General features: G+C 34.7%; 1 protein-coding gene across 4 annotated transcripts in view; it reads right to left on the bottom strand.

Annotated features, from left to right (window-relative positions):
* The window catches only part of LOC125681718 (uncharacterized), a 37460-nt gene extending 23179 nt beyond the window's left edge, over nucleotides 1-14281 (bottom strand). Inside the window, exons 1-14 of one of the 4 annotated variants that reach the window (XM_048921905.2) lie at nucleotides 14136-14281; nucleotides 10000-10062; nucleotides 9100-9264; nucleotides 8651-8832; nucleotides 7288-7426; nucleotides 6834-6998; nucleotides 6383-6564; nucleotides 4707-4845; nucleotides 4252-4416; nucleotides 3801-3982; nucleotides 2123-2261; nucleotides 1672-1836; nucleotides 1225-1406; nucleotides 77-211 (exon numbers count right to left, since the gene is read on the bottom strand). In XM_048921905.2, coding sequence (XP_048777862.2) covers nucleotides 77-211; nucleotides 1225-1406; nucleotides 1672-1836; nucleotides 2123-2261; nucleotides 3801-3982; nucleotides 4252-4416; nucleotides 4707-4845; nucleotides 6383-6564; nucleotides 6834-6998; nucleotides 7288-7426; nucleotides 8651-8832; nucleotides 9100-9264; nucleotides 10000-10062; nucleotides 14136-14172 — 2040 coding nt within the window. In that variant the 5' untranslated portion in view covers nucleotides 14173-14281. Of the gene's footprint in view, nucleotides 1-76; nucleotides 212-1224; nucleotides 1407-1671; nucleotides 1837-2122; nucleotides 2262-3800; nucleotides 3983-4251; nucleotides 4417-4706; nucleotides 4846-6382; nucleotides 6565-6833; nucleotides 6999-7287; nucleotides 7427-8650; nucleotides 8833-9099; nucleotides 9265-9999; nucleotides 10063-14135 lie in introns of those variants that run through there. The other 3 variants (XM_048921917.2, XM_048921911.2, XM_048921910.2) reach the window with 3 other exon arrangements.
* Between the last annotated feature and the right edge of the window lie 317 nt (nucleotides 14282-14598).

Genomic DNA, 14598 nt, shown 5'->3' with positions numbered 1-14598 from the left:
ACATATATCAAAAAGAGTTTTTAAAAGAAGGCACTGATTATTAGTTTATTATGAAGAGACATTGTCAAAAGTTTACCTTGTAGAGTTGTGTGAAGTTCAGGCCTTTCAGCATGCTTTGAAGTTCACAGTCATGGGTCTTCATAATCTTTAACTGAATTTCTAACTTCTGTCTGTCTGTTGCCTTGGATAGTATTTCATGCCACATAGTTTTCTGAAATACATCATGTTCAAATGACAATCAAAAGGTCTACATTGTATCAATGTAATGTGTATGTACTTATTTGGGTGGGATTTGCGTTTCAGAATCATTAACATTGAAGCAAAACTGCGACTTTATTTGTGCTAAAACACCACAATCTCTATCTGTTACGAAACATACCATGTAAGGAGCGCTAAATTATGATTAACGGTACGAGAAACAATGCACCAATTCCGAAACAATTTAATACGTTGGATTATTGTCAGAACTTTTAAAGTTATGGTGTTTTAAGAATAAACAATCACTTTTATAACTTCTTTCGATTGAGCTTAGAACGTCTCAATGCAACAATAACATATTGTTAAGGCAAATTGTTGCCTCGAAATCTTGCGGTACGCAGCTCAAAATAAAAACTTAATGATGGAGACATAAAAGGTATCTCATAGATGAAATGATGACTTATTTCCGGGTTACTCGTTTAGACACAGTAAAACCAACTTAATTAATAGACATGTTTTCTGAGCCTGATGAAAGGTGAAGATAACGAACAGTGATCAATCTCATAACTCCTACAAGCAATACAAAATAGATAGTTGGGCAAACAAGGACCCTTGGACATGCAACTCGGTCCAGGATTAAGCACATTGGAAATCCAACATTTCATATTTCTTAAATGACACTATTCAACAAATACTAAGACATAAGTCATGTTAGTCTATGGTGTCGTTCAGTTTTCACTTAGTCCATATTAAAAGTGTCTTCTGCAATACATCGTAGAATAGCTTTAATTTATCATTGACTTCTCTCGGATTGCAGATATTTCAATGCAGTATGGCAAACATGGATGCGTTATGTTGGTATTTTCTGCACTTGTCTAAATTAGGTAATTTTATCAAATCAAACTCCACAGACACAACTTAAGCAGTTTAACTTTCATGGAAACAATCTGTGGCTTCGGGACTATATTGCACTTATTCTCTTTTTCTGAATGCTATGTTTAGATGCTTGAAAATATTTGTACTAACGTTTGCGGCAGCAAAGGCTTCGATTGGCATTTTGGCAACGTCTTGGTAAGTGATGTTTGGATCACTAGGATTGGAGAGGAAGTCTATTATCTTCTGTTTGACCTCTGCTGTAAGTCCCGACCAGACACTCAAATATTTGGCAAACTTGCTACAAGTTCCCATCACAGAGGACGCTTCAAATACTAAAACAGTCGAATAAGCAGAATAAGCACAAATGTCTCATTTGTGGGTGAAGGTGTTACATCAAGTTAAACTTTTATTGTACTCCATTTCTCTTGTAAAAAGACAATGCTTTTGAAGCTCACTATTACCCAATGAGAGATGAATGCAGTGAACAATATTTCGCCGGGCAAGTTGAAATATTTACTATTAAAACAGCTTCTCAGTCTAATCATGCCGTGGTTGTAATGTTTACATTTCTGTGTATGACGTTGATGACATGCGTACCTTTAGCGTCAGACGTTTCATTCCGTGCGGTGGCCAATGTAATATCAGAATCTATTTGTGGACATGGTAGAGGATACCCAAACTGGTCATAAGCGAAGCAATCATCTGGCTTTTTGTCTTTGTAGCAAGGGCATTCTTCAAGACAGGGCAATCCAGTAACGTTTGCTGCAGATGTAAAGTGGAAAATGCAAGGCAAGGAATGTAGTGTGATTTATCTTAATTTTCATTTCAGAAACTGTTATCTGTTAATCAGCAATCAATGGGAATTTCGGACAAGAGATTATTTGAACAATTTACCCTTTACTTTAACAGAAGAGTAAAAATATATTCGATAATAGTAGAGATATCTTGCATCCCATACTCTTTGATTATTTGTTAGAGATGTACCTCATGAAATACTTCAATTGATTTTCTATAAAACGATTGTAGTGTCCAGTCCATTGATACTCACCACAGGAACCACCAGTTGTGATGTTGAGTCCTTTTAGCTTGCTTTTAGTTTCACAGTCATCGATCTTTACAAGCTTCGACTGAATTTCCAACTTCTGTTTCTCTGTTGCCTTGGATAAGATTTCGCTCCACATACTTCTCTGAAATTCATCATGATCAATGTTCGTTATCCTCACCTTTTCCATCATGTACAAATGATATTTGAATGACCATTGAAATATTGGAAATTAGCGTCATGTTTTAATGTCAAACTGACATGCATTAATTCAACAAATACCATTTCATTACATTACGTCAATATGTTGCATTTGTTCGTATTTGAGTGGGATTCGTATTTTAGCGCCATTATTCTTGAAGCAAGGTGCTATTTTAATGTTGAACTACACTAGGACAATTGATATTCATTATGGTATACCCGGTATTGTATCTGATTATAAGAATCACTATGTCTTAATGAGTGGCACCCGAAACGGTGCATCAACTCTGCCTAGTATTCAATTTGAAGTACATGTACAGCCGTATTTTTCCAGTTCTATGTTCAAAATCTAAATTATTAATAAATGGAGTTTAGCCTAAGGGTTCCTGGAACAGCCATGCAGTAGACTACTCTCAGGTATGATAAATTCGCAATGTTTTAAGTACGCAATCAATTTCTTGAATTATGAAAGGACTTTGTCACAGCAGGTGTGGCACAATAAAGATCCCTCGCTGCTCAAAGGTCATAATCGACGAGCCTACACCTCAATTTTGCAGCCCTTCGCCGCCATTTTGACATCTCCTTTTGAGTAAAAATCTCGAGAGGAATGTCATACAATATAGAATCAATCAGTCATTGGGAACCGATATTTTCTTATAAGATTTGAACATTTTTCCTAAATCTCTATGAAAAGTGAAGATAATGCACAGTGATCAATCTTATAACTCCTATAAGCAGTACAAAATAGATAGTTGGGCAAACACGGACCCCTGGACACACCAGAGGTGGGATCAGATGCTATATTTGTTACCTTTCTGTGGCACTTTTACTTATTATAGACAAGACGCTTTCACGTAGAAAAACTAAATTGTTAGGATCAAGCTTTTTTTTCATGGTAATAGTGTGCTGATTGCGTAAAATACGGATTAAAGCCACTCTTGGAGACATTGAAGGTATCTGCTAGATGAACTGAAATAAATTCAATAACGTACATATGTATATACGGGTTACTTGTTTTTTTAGATACAGTAAAACAGACTATAGAGACACTTCTTCTGAGCCTAATAGTCACTCTGTCCAAGATTAAGTACAATAGTAAATCCATCATTCCATAATGGTCACTATTCAACAGATACAAGTACCAATACATCGGGCATGTTAGTCTATGGTGTGTTCAGTTTTCACGTCTTGGATATCAAGAGTGTATTCTGGAGTACAATGTAGAATAGGATCAATTTGTCATCGATTTTTAACAAGTGTCGGTACTCCAGGTTCACTAATCGGAGTTCAGGAAAGAAAACATGAATGTGTTATGCTGAAATTTTCTACACTTGTCTAAATCAGGTAATTTTATATAATTGAATTACACCGACACTTAAGCTGTGTCACTTTCATAGCGTCAATATGTGGTTTTCGGAACATTCATGCTTATTCTCGTTTTCTGACTGCTATGCTTTCGGTACTCGAAAATATTTTTACTAACGTTTGCGACAGCAAAGGCTTCGATTGGCATTTTGGCAACGTCTTGGTAAGTGATGCTTGGATCACTTGGATTGGAGAGGAAGTCTATTATCTTCTGTTTGACCTCTGCTGTAAGTCCCGACCAGACACTCAAATATTTGGCAAACTTGCTACAAGTTCCCATCACAGATGACGCTTCAAATACTAAAACAGTCGAATAAACACAATTAGTGTCTCATTTGTGGGTGAAGGTGTTATGTCACGGTTAAACTTTTATTGTACTTTATTTTTCTTATAATAAGATAATGCTTTTGAAGTTCAAAATTACCCAATGTGAGATGAATGCAATGAACAATATTTCATTGGGCAGGTTGAAATGTTTACTACTAAAATAGCTTCTCATTCAAATCATATATTCTCATGACGTGGTTGTAAGGTTTTATTTATGTGTATGACGTTGATGAAATGCGTACCTTTAGCGTCCGATGTTTCATTCCGTGCGGTAGCCAATGTAATATTAGAGTCTATTTGTGGACATGGTAGGGAATACCCAAACTGGTCATAAGCGAAGCAATCACCTGGCGCTTTGTCTTTGTAGCAATGACATTCCACAGAGCAGGGCAGTCCAGTGACGTTTGCTGCAGATGTAAAGTGGAAAATGCAAAGACAGAAATGAAGTTTAATACATTGTTTTGTTTTTATTTCAGAAACTGTTATCTGGTTAACATCAATCAAATGGAATTTCGGACAAGACTTATTATTTGAACAATTTACCCTTTACTTTAACAGAAAAGTAAAAATATATTCGATAATAGTAGAGATATCTTGCATTCCATACTCTTTGATTATTTGTTAGAGATGTACCTCATGAAATACTTCAATTGGTTTTCTATAAAACGATTGTAGTGTCCAGTCCATTGATACTCACCACAGGAACCACCAGTTGTGGTGTTGAGTCCTTTTAGCCTGCTTTTAGTTTCACAGTCATTGGTCTTCATAAGCTTCGACTGAATTTCCAACTTCTGTTTCTCTGTTGCCTTGGATAAGATTTCGCTCCACATACTTCTCTGAAATTCATCATGATCAATGTTCGTTATCCTCACCTTTTCCATCATGTACAAATGATATTTGAATGACCATTGAAATATTGGAAATTAGCGTCATGTTTTAATGTCAAATTGACATGCATTAATTCAACAAATACCATTTTATTACATTACGTCAATATGTTGCATTTGTTCGTATTTGAGTGGGATTCGTATTTTAGCGCCATTTTTCTTGAAGCAAGGTGCTATTTTAATGTTGAACTACACTAGGACAATTGATATTCATTATGGTATACCCGGTATTGTATCTGATTATAAGAATCACTATGTCTTAATGAGTGGCACCCGAAACGGTGCATCAACTCTGCCTAGTATTCAATTTGAAGTACATGTACAGCCGTATTTTTCCAGTTCTATGTTCAAAATCTAAATTATTAATAAATGGAGTTTAGCCTAAGGGTTCCTGGAACAGCCATGCAGTAGACTACTCTCAGGTATGATAAATTCGCAATGTTTTAAGTACGCAATCAATTTCTTGAATTATGAAAGGACTTTGTCACAGCAGGTGTGGCACAATAAAGATCCCTCGCTGCTCAAAGGTCATAATCGACGAGCCTACACCTCAATTTTGCAGCCCTTCGCCGCCATTTTGACATCTCCTTTTGAGTAAAAATCTCGAGAGGAATGTCATACAATATAGAATCAATCAGTCATTGGGAACCGATATTTTCTTATAAGATTTGAACATTTTTCCTAAATCTCTATGAAAAGTGAAGATAATGCACAGTGATCAATCTTATAACTCCTATAAGCAGTACAAAATAGATAGTTGGGCAAACACGGACCCCTGGACACACCAGAGGTGGGATCAGATGCTATATTTGTTACCTTTCTGTGGCACTTTTACTTATTATAGACAAGAGCTTTCACGTAGAAAAACTAAATTGTTAGGATCAAGCTTTTTTTCATGGTAATAGTGTGCTGATTGCGTAAAATACGGATTAAAATCACTCTTGGAGACATTGAAGGTATCTGCTAGATGAACTGAAATAAATTCAATAACGTACATATGTATATACGGGTTACTTGTTTTTTTAGATACAGTAAAACAGACTATAGAGACACGTCTTCTGAGCCTAATAGTTACTCTGTCCACTATTAAGTACAATAGAAAATCCATCATTCCATAATGGTCACTATTCAACAGATACAAGTACCAATACATCGGGCATGTTAGTCTATGATGTGTTCAGTTTTCACGTCTTGGATATCAAGAGTGTATTCTGGAGTACAATGTAGAATAGGATCAATTTGTCATCGATTTTTAACAAGTGTCGGTACTCCAGGTTCACTAATCGGAGTTCAGGAAAGAAAACATGAATGTGTTATGCTGAAATTTTCTACACTTGTCTAAATCAGGTAATTTTATATAATTGAATTACACCGACACTTAAGCTGTGTCACTTTCATAACGTCAATATGTGGTTTTCGGAACATTCATGCTTATTCTCGTTTTCTGACTGCTATGCTTTCGGTACTCGAAAATATTTTTACTAACGTTTGCGGCAGCAAAGGCTTCGATTGGCATTTTGGCAACGTCTTGGTAAGTGATGCTTGGATCACTAGGATTGGAGAGGAAGTCTATTATCTTCTGTTTGACCTCTGCTGTAAGTCCCGACCAGACACTCAAATATTTGGCAAACTTGCTACAAGTTCCCATCACAGATGACGCTTCAAATACTAAAACAGTCGAATAAACACAATTAGTGTCTCATTTGTGGGTGAAGGTGTTATGTCACGGTTAAACTTTTATTGTACTTTATTTTTCTTATAATAAGATAATGCTTTTGAAGTTCAAAATTACCCAATGTGAGATGAATGCAATGAACAATATTTCATTGGGCAGGTTGAAATGTTTACTACTAAAATAGCTTCTCATTCAAATCATATATTCTCATGACGTGGTTGTAAGGTTTTATTTATGTGTATGACGTTGATGACATGCGTACCTTTAGCGTCCGATGTTTCATTCCGTGCGGTAGCCAATGTAATATTAGAGTCTATTTGTGGACATGGTAGGGAGTACCCAAACTGGTCATAAGCGAAGCAATCACCTGGCGCTTTGTCTTTGTAGCAATGACATTCCACAGAGCAGGGCAGTCCAGTGACGTTTGCTGCAGATGTAAAGTGGAAAATGCAAAGACAGAAATGAAGTTTAATACATTGTTTTGTTTTTATTTCAGAAACTGTTATCTGGTTAACATCAATCAAATGGAATTTCGGACAAGACTTATTATTTGAACAATTTACCCTTTACTTTAACAGAAAAGTAAAGGATATTCCATAATAGAAGTTATATCTTGCATCCCATACCCTTTGATTATTTGTTAGAGATGTACCTCATGAAATACTTCAATTGATTTTCTATAAAACGATTGTAGTGTCCAGTCCATTGATACTCACCACAGGAACCACCAGTTGTGGTGTTGAGTCCTTTTAGCCTGCTTTTAGTTTCACAGTCATTGGTCTTCATAAGCTTCGACTGAATTTCCAACTTCTGTTTCTCTGTTGCCTTGGATAAGATTTCGCTCCACATACTTCTCTGAAATTCATCATGATCAATGTTCGTTATCCTCACCTTTTCCATCATGTACAAATGATATTTGAATGACCATTGAAATATTGGAAATTAGCGTCATGTTTTAATGTCAAACTGACATGCATTAATTCAACAAATACCATTTCATTACATTACGTCAATATGTTGCATTTGTACGTATTTGAGTGCGATTCATATTTCAGAGTCACTGGTCTTGAATTAAAGTGATAATTTAGTGTTGAACTGAAATTGGAAAATTAATGTCCATTATGTAGATTGTATCTTATTATAAGAATCACTATGTCTTAAAATTAGTAACACCTGAAACGGTGCATCAACTCTGCCTAGTATCCAGTTTGAAGTAAACGTATAGACGTTTTCAGTTCTAAATTCCAACTATTACTAAATAGAACTTAGGACTCCCGGAACAGCCTTACAGTGAACTACTCTCAGGTATATTAAAGTCAAAATGTTTGAAGTACGCAATCAATTTCATTTCTTTTCTTTCCCAAAAACATTTCGAAAATTTTACCTAAATCTTTAGATTTGTTTTATTTCTATGGCAATTTTATTCAGGGTAGACAGAATGCTTTCAGGTAGAAACACTGCATTGATAGGGGCAAATGTTTTCTGTTATTGTTGTGCAATTTGCCTAAACTGTTGATTAAAAAATACTAATGGAGACATTGAAGGTATCTTCCAAATGAAACAAGAGCAGTTCAGCAAAGTATATCTAGGTTTCTTGTTTTTAGATACAGTAAAACAGACTATACAGACACGTCTTCTGGGCCTAATAGTCACTCTGTCCAAGATTAAGTACAATAGTAAATCCATCATTCCATAGTTCACGAAATGCTGTGGTCACTATTCAACAGATACAAGTACCAATACATCTGACATATTAGTCTATGGTGTAGTTCAGTTTTCATGTCTTGCATATCAAGAGTTTATTCTGGAGTAAATTGTGGAATAGGATCAAATTGCCATCGATTTTTAGCGAGTTCGACACTACAGGTTCACTTATTTCAGCACAAGATGGAAAACATGGATGAGTTATGCTGAAATTTTGTACACTTGTCTAAGTTAGGTAATTTTATCAAATTGAATTTCGCCGACACTTAAGCTGTTTCACTTTCATAGCGTCAATATGTGGTTTAAGGAGCATATTGTACTTATTCTCATCTTCTGAATCCTATACCTTAGGTACATGAAAATATTTATACTAACGTTTGCGGCAGCAAAGGCTTCGAGTGGCATTTTGGCAACGTCTTCGTAAGTGATGCTTGGATCACTAGGATTAGAGAGGAAGTTTATTATCTTCTGTTTGACCTCTGCTGTAAGTCCCGACCAGATACTCAAATATTTGGCAAACTTGCTACAAGTTCCCATCACAGATGACGCTTCAAATACTAAAACAGTCGAATAAGCAGAATAAGCACAAATGTCTCATTTGTGGGTGAAGGTGTTATGTCAAGGTTAAACTTTTATTGTACTCTATTTCTCTGGTAATAAGACAATGCTTTTGAAGCTCACCATTACATGTACCAAATGAGAGATGAATGCAATGAGCAATATGTCGTCGGTTGAAATCTTTACTACTAAAATAGCTTCTCATTCTAATCATGACGTGGGTGTAATGTTTATATTTGTGTGTATGACGTTGATGACATGCGTACCTTTAGCGTCTGACGTTTCATTCCGTGCGGTGGCCAATGTAATATTAGAGTCTATTTGTGGACATGGTAGGGAATTCCCAAACTGGTCATAAGCGAAGCAATCATCTGACGCTTTGTCTTTGTAGCAATGACAGTCTACAGGACAGGGCAGTCCAGTAATATTTGCTGCATATATAAAGAAAAAATAGGAAATATAGAAGAAGAAAAATTCATTTCAGAAAATCTTCAAATTATCATATAGCGATGGGAATTTCGGACGCAGTTTCATTCGATGAACAGATCATGCCTTTCTTCCACCGAAAGATAACTTATACTCTGTAAAATTTGTTGTGTATAATATTTCAGATCTCTTCATTCATTTGTTAGAAATATATCTGATTAAAAGATGAAATACGTAAAATCTAATCACCTGAACGTTCCAATCACTAGGACGCTTGGTCTTTGTACCGTAAAACATACTTATAGCCGAGTGCTTGGGATGAAGAATTTTGATTTGTTACAAACAATTATTCGTTGTATCCAAGAAATTGATAATATGTTTTAAAGCCACGAGGAATAAAGATGAATTCGTTGTAAGCATGAATTCATCATATACGTATTAACTGTAACCGTATTTAACTGTAAACGTGAATTCATTATAAACGTATTCGCTGTAACCGTGTTTTACTGTAAGCGTGAATTCATTATAAACGTATTTGTTGTAACCGTGTTTTACTCAGGTGTAATTCGCTATACTAGTATCCAAGAAATTTATGTGTTTTAAAACTACACAGAATAAGTAAACATCACTTCTCTGGAAACGTTAATTCATTATAAGCGTGTTCGCTGTAACTGTGCTCCACTGTATTCCTTAAACTTCCCTGTAACTCTACCTGTGGTGTCCAATCTATTTATACTCACCACAGATTCCACCAGTCGGGGGTCCCAAGGACTGTGTGACCACAGCGGAGAAAACGGCAAACACTAAAATAAAAGAAATCCAGTGTTGAATTAAACCGAAAATGAAGGTAGGTGAACATCTTTGAAACTCTCAGTACTTGTCGGGGAAGGTTCAAGCGTTATAGGAGATAAATTCATTTTCTGACCAAAACGTTTGAAAATTTTCAAGCATGTTTCATTTTAGGGCGAAGGATCGATTACAACTTTATAAAATTGACATCACTTTTAAGACCCGCAATACATTAGTGATGGACAAGTGGAATAATTCACCCTTTAGTATACTAAAAACAATGTTCTTTTAAATGGAAATTACGTAGACTATGGACATATGATTCTGGCAGATCCCTCTAAATATGTAACGAGCAGAGCCTTTTCAATCTCGGCAGTTACATGCATCTTTTATATATATGACAAAATTGACCTCCTCCTTAAATGTCGTAACAGCAAATCTTTCTGAATCCTTTAGAAAAGCACATCTATCTCTTGATCATCTCATAATAAAAAAAAAAAAAAAGATCTATACACTTAGGTATGCAGGTTCTTAGAGAAACAAAATATGTTTGTTTGATTATTTTTTAATGCATTTTATAGAAATTATACGCTTAGCTTTAGATTTAAAATTGTGCAGAAAAAGTTATTTGCTCCGTTAGTGAAATGAAGTAACGCGTGGATGCAGAACATACATCATTAATGACACCATATCCTGCCGGGCCTCGTGTGCGATCTTAGTGTTTTAAACATTACAGAATGTAGTTTCCATCACCAACGACTATTGCAAAATATTGAGAGTATACATTACATTTGTTTCAAGCCGAGATTATAAAGATAAAGAGACAATTGTCCGTTTGAAGAAGGTATAGATATGGCACATACTTTAAACCCGAATACCAAAACAAAAACACAGCCGGTTTGAGTTTTGCTCTGTGATCGGTGACTGTTCTGCAGAGAATTTCATAATTGCACAATGGCTTGTTAATCGATCGGGCCGGACTGAAGGAATATTTTTTATTGCAATCGGTATCGAAAAGATTATCACGATTTACTCCGCCCCATGTGTGTGCTAATTGATTCCTGTAAATAATATTTTTTTTTAAATATACAAAAAATGAATTTAGACCATCAATACATTTATGAATTTCGGAGGACTTTTTAGCAATGTGTTAAAGATCGATTCATATGTTGCCTTGGAAACTATGTAAATATTTTGGATGATTTTGTTAATAATTTATAAAATGATACAAAATTTCAACCTTTGGAGGCCACGCATGATTTTTTAACAAATGCTGAAATACACATACAGATGAATATATAAAATACATCAGTCTGGTGGATTAATTTAACATATATTGTTTAATTGTTAAGCATTAGTGTTACAGGTAAAGCCGGTAAACTATCCTTAAATTGTTAAACATTAGTGTTACAGGTAAAGCCGGTAAACTATCCGTAAATTGTTAAACATTAGTGTTACAGGTAAAGCCGGTAAACTATCCGTAAATTGTTAAACATTAGTGTTACAGGTAAAGCCGGTAAACTATCCGTAAATTGTTAAACATTAGTGTTACAGGTAAAGCCGGTAAACTATCCGTAAATTGTTAAACATTAGTGTTACAGGTACAGCCGGTAAACTATCCGTAAATTGTTAAACATTAGTGTTAAAGATACAGCCGGTAAACTATCCGTAAATTGTTAAACATTAGTGTTAAAGGTACAGCCGGTAAACTATCCGTAAATTATTAAACATTAGTGTTACAGGTACAGCCGGTAAGCTATCCGTATTTGTTAAACATAAGTGTTAGAGGTAAACCAGTAAGCTATTCATAAATTGTTAAGCATACGTGTTAGAGGTAAAATCGGTACACTATTCGGGAAACGGTTAAAGTTTTGGAATGCTAATGCTGATAGGAAGTTGATGGATTGATATCTTGAACTGTAAAAATTAATAGATTTGAAGGAAAATAGCCCGCGATATTTAAAAAATGCAGTAATATAGGGTTATTGAACTTATATTGGTGAATATTGGCACAAGTAGGCTGTAAAAATGCACGAGCTTGCGAGTGCATTTTGACAGCCAACGAGTGCCAATATTCACCTATATAAGTTCAATAACCCTTTTATTATATAGCTAAAGTATTTAGTTGTTAAATTATATCCCTTTTCACTCAAACTACTCCAAAATAGACGAGAATTCATCCGAAATATTGGCAGTGTGCAATAACAGCATGCATTTCTTAACTGTTCAATATTTAACCCGTCATTAATGCATGAAGCAAACTGATTTTGTAAATGGGGACATCATAATTTATGTACAGTAAAACATTTTGCTTAAGTAAATATCAAATACCGGCTCTGTCAGATTCGGAGGACCGTCGTTTGACATTTTGGCTTGTTTACGTCGTTACGGTAACGTCAATATTGAACGCTCATACTCGGAATGTTTCGGGCGCATACAATTTACACAATGCAAAGTTAGCGTTCAATAAATTCTCAGGATATTGAACGCTAACATTCTCTAGATTTTACGCAGATTTTATATTAGACTATTTATAAGCTATATAATAAAAGAGGAAATACGGTCTATACTGTCACAAAAAATATATTTCACAAGCATACCATGACGTGCGCAATGTATGCACATTTATTTCTCTTTTTGCCAAATTAAAAACTTTTTTAATAAAACTTATATTTTCTTATGTTACCAAATAGATGTAAGTTCATTATTCAATATCGGTTCTTGGCATGAGACCGCAAAATAAAGCCCTGTGTCACTGCAGGTGTGACACGATAAAGATCCCTTCCTGCTCAAATGTCGTTAGCACCGAGCATAGGCCTGAAAAATCCTCGAGAGGGACGTTAAACAAGATAAAACCAATCAATAACTGTTACTTAGTTTATAAAAGTGGAGACATTTCGTTATGACTTTTCTCCCCCGATTTATATGACAATGAATGTGCGGACCGCGCACTGCACTGAGTAATGCGTAGTGACAAATCATTGTATCGAATACCTTGCTCTTTGCATATTAAGGGTTGTAAACTGTTGCAAAGAAAGATATGCCATTGATCTATAATTATTATTTTAAAAACCACATCTAACTTTTTATGACGTTATCTCCAATTTCGTAATTTTGTATTCATTTTAATTTGAGCATATTTATTCCATCAACCATTTTCATCGATCGGTTTGATCAGTACAATACAGGATGAGGGATAATTTTGTAAATAGCCAAAACAGCCCTAAATTAGGTCATATCCTTGAATTGATAAACCATTACCTTCATTCCTTGATGAACAAATTACAATACATTTTATGTACGTATTTACAAGTCTCCATATGAGTGAAAGATTCTCGAGAGTGATGTTAAACATTATTCAATCAATCAATACAATTCAGTATGAACATTTTACTTAGATCTACATATACGTGCTCGCAATTCTACCCCTTATATACATTTATCCTCACAATTCTACCCTTTATATACATGTTGTATACATTTATCCTCACAATTCTACCCTTTATATACATGTTGTATACATTTATCCTCACAATTCTACATAAATGCATGATCAGTTGTACATAGATCCGCAAATACGGCTTTACTGTTTTGTTGAAATCTAGAAAATGAAAATTGAAGGTCTTTTTAATCTACATGTATTTCATAATACTTGGTAAGAGGTAATTTGGTTTTACATATGAGAATTAACACAAAAAAAATTATTCAATTTACATTCAGTCGTTATCTAAATTTTAAAATAGAATCTCAAAGATGCTATTTTTTATAAGGCCAGACTTACTATTTTATTATCCTCTCATAATTTCATTTCTCGAAAATTTGTTTCTAACTCTATACACGCAATAATACGCGAACAAGAACGCCGTTATGTAATTTTCTTATCTTTTACCGGATGGACGTAATAACACATAGTAACTCACTGCAGTACACATTTTCACGTCTCGTTTTTCATTGCTAACGTTGCAAAATATGTACCTTTAATCATCATGGTTTAAAAACAAATAATGGTTAATCTTCCAACAATTAGCTGAATAAAAGTGCAATAAACATTACAAAATCGATGGAAATATCTTATGACATCACTCACGTGTTGCTGAGCAAGTTATTATTTTCCCGGCAATCATTTTCTGACCAGCAGATAAATTTACTCTTTTATCCAGAAACTGCGACCAGCGCAGTTAAAGTATTTCAGTCAAGTGAAAGAAAAATATCAATTACGGGCACATTGCACAGTCTTTGCAAAATCAATAGCAAGTCAAGCTTGAAGTATCAGTATCGGAGCGGGCTCTTTAAAGTTCGTATTCAAAGAATTGAACCAAATCAGATTTAGAATTGTGAAATGTGAGAGCTAGAATTGTTTATATTTTGTAGAGAAGACATTGATATACATATACCTGTACCCCATTTTTGATATATTTTATATGACAAATTATTTTTTAAAATACACTGCTATTATTTTCTCTTATAGGTACATCCATATTGTTATTTCATGGTGTAGTTAAAGCAAATAGAATGTCATCATTTTGTCGTGATATTAAAGTTAACATATT

The sequence above is a fragment of the Ostrea edulis genome, chromosome 2 (assembly GCF_947568905.1).
Source record: "Ostrea edulis chromosome 2, xbOstEdul1.1, whole genome shotgun sequence".
NCBI classification, from domain to species: Eukaryota; Metazoa; Mollusca; class Bivalvia; order Ostreida; family Ostreidae; genus Ostrea; species Ostrea edulis.
Note: the sequence above shows the minus strand (reverse complement) of the source record. Positions and strands in the feature narration are given on the sequence as shown.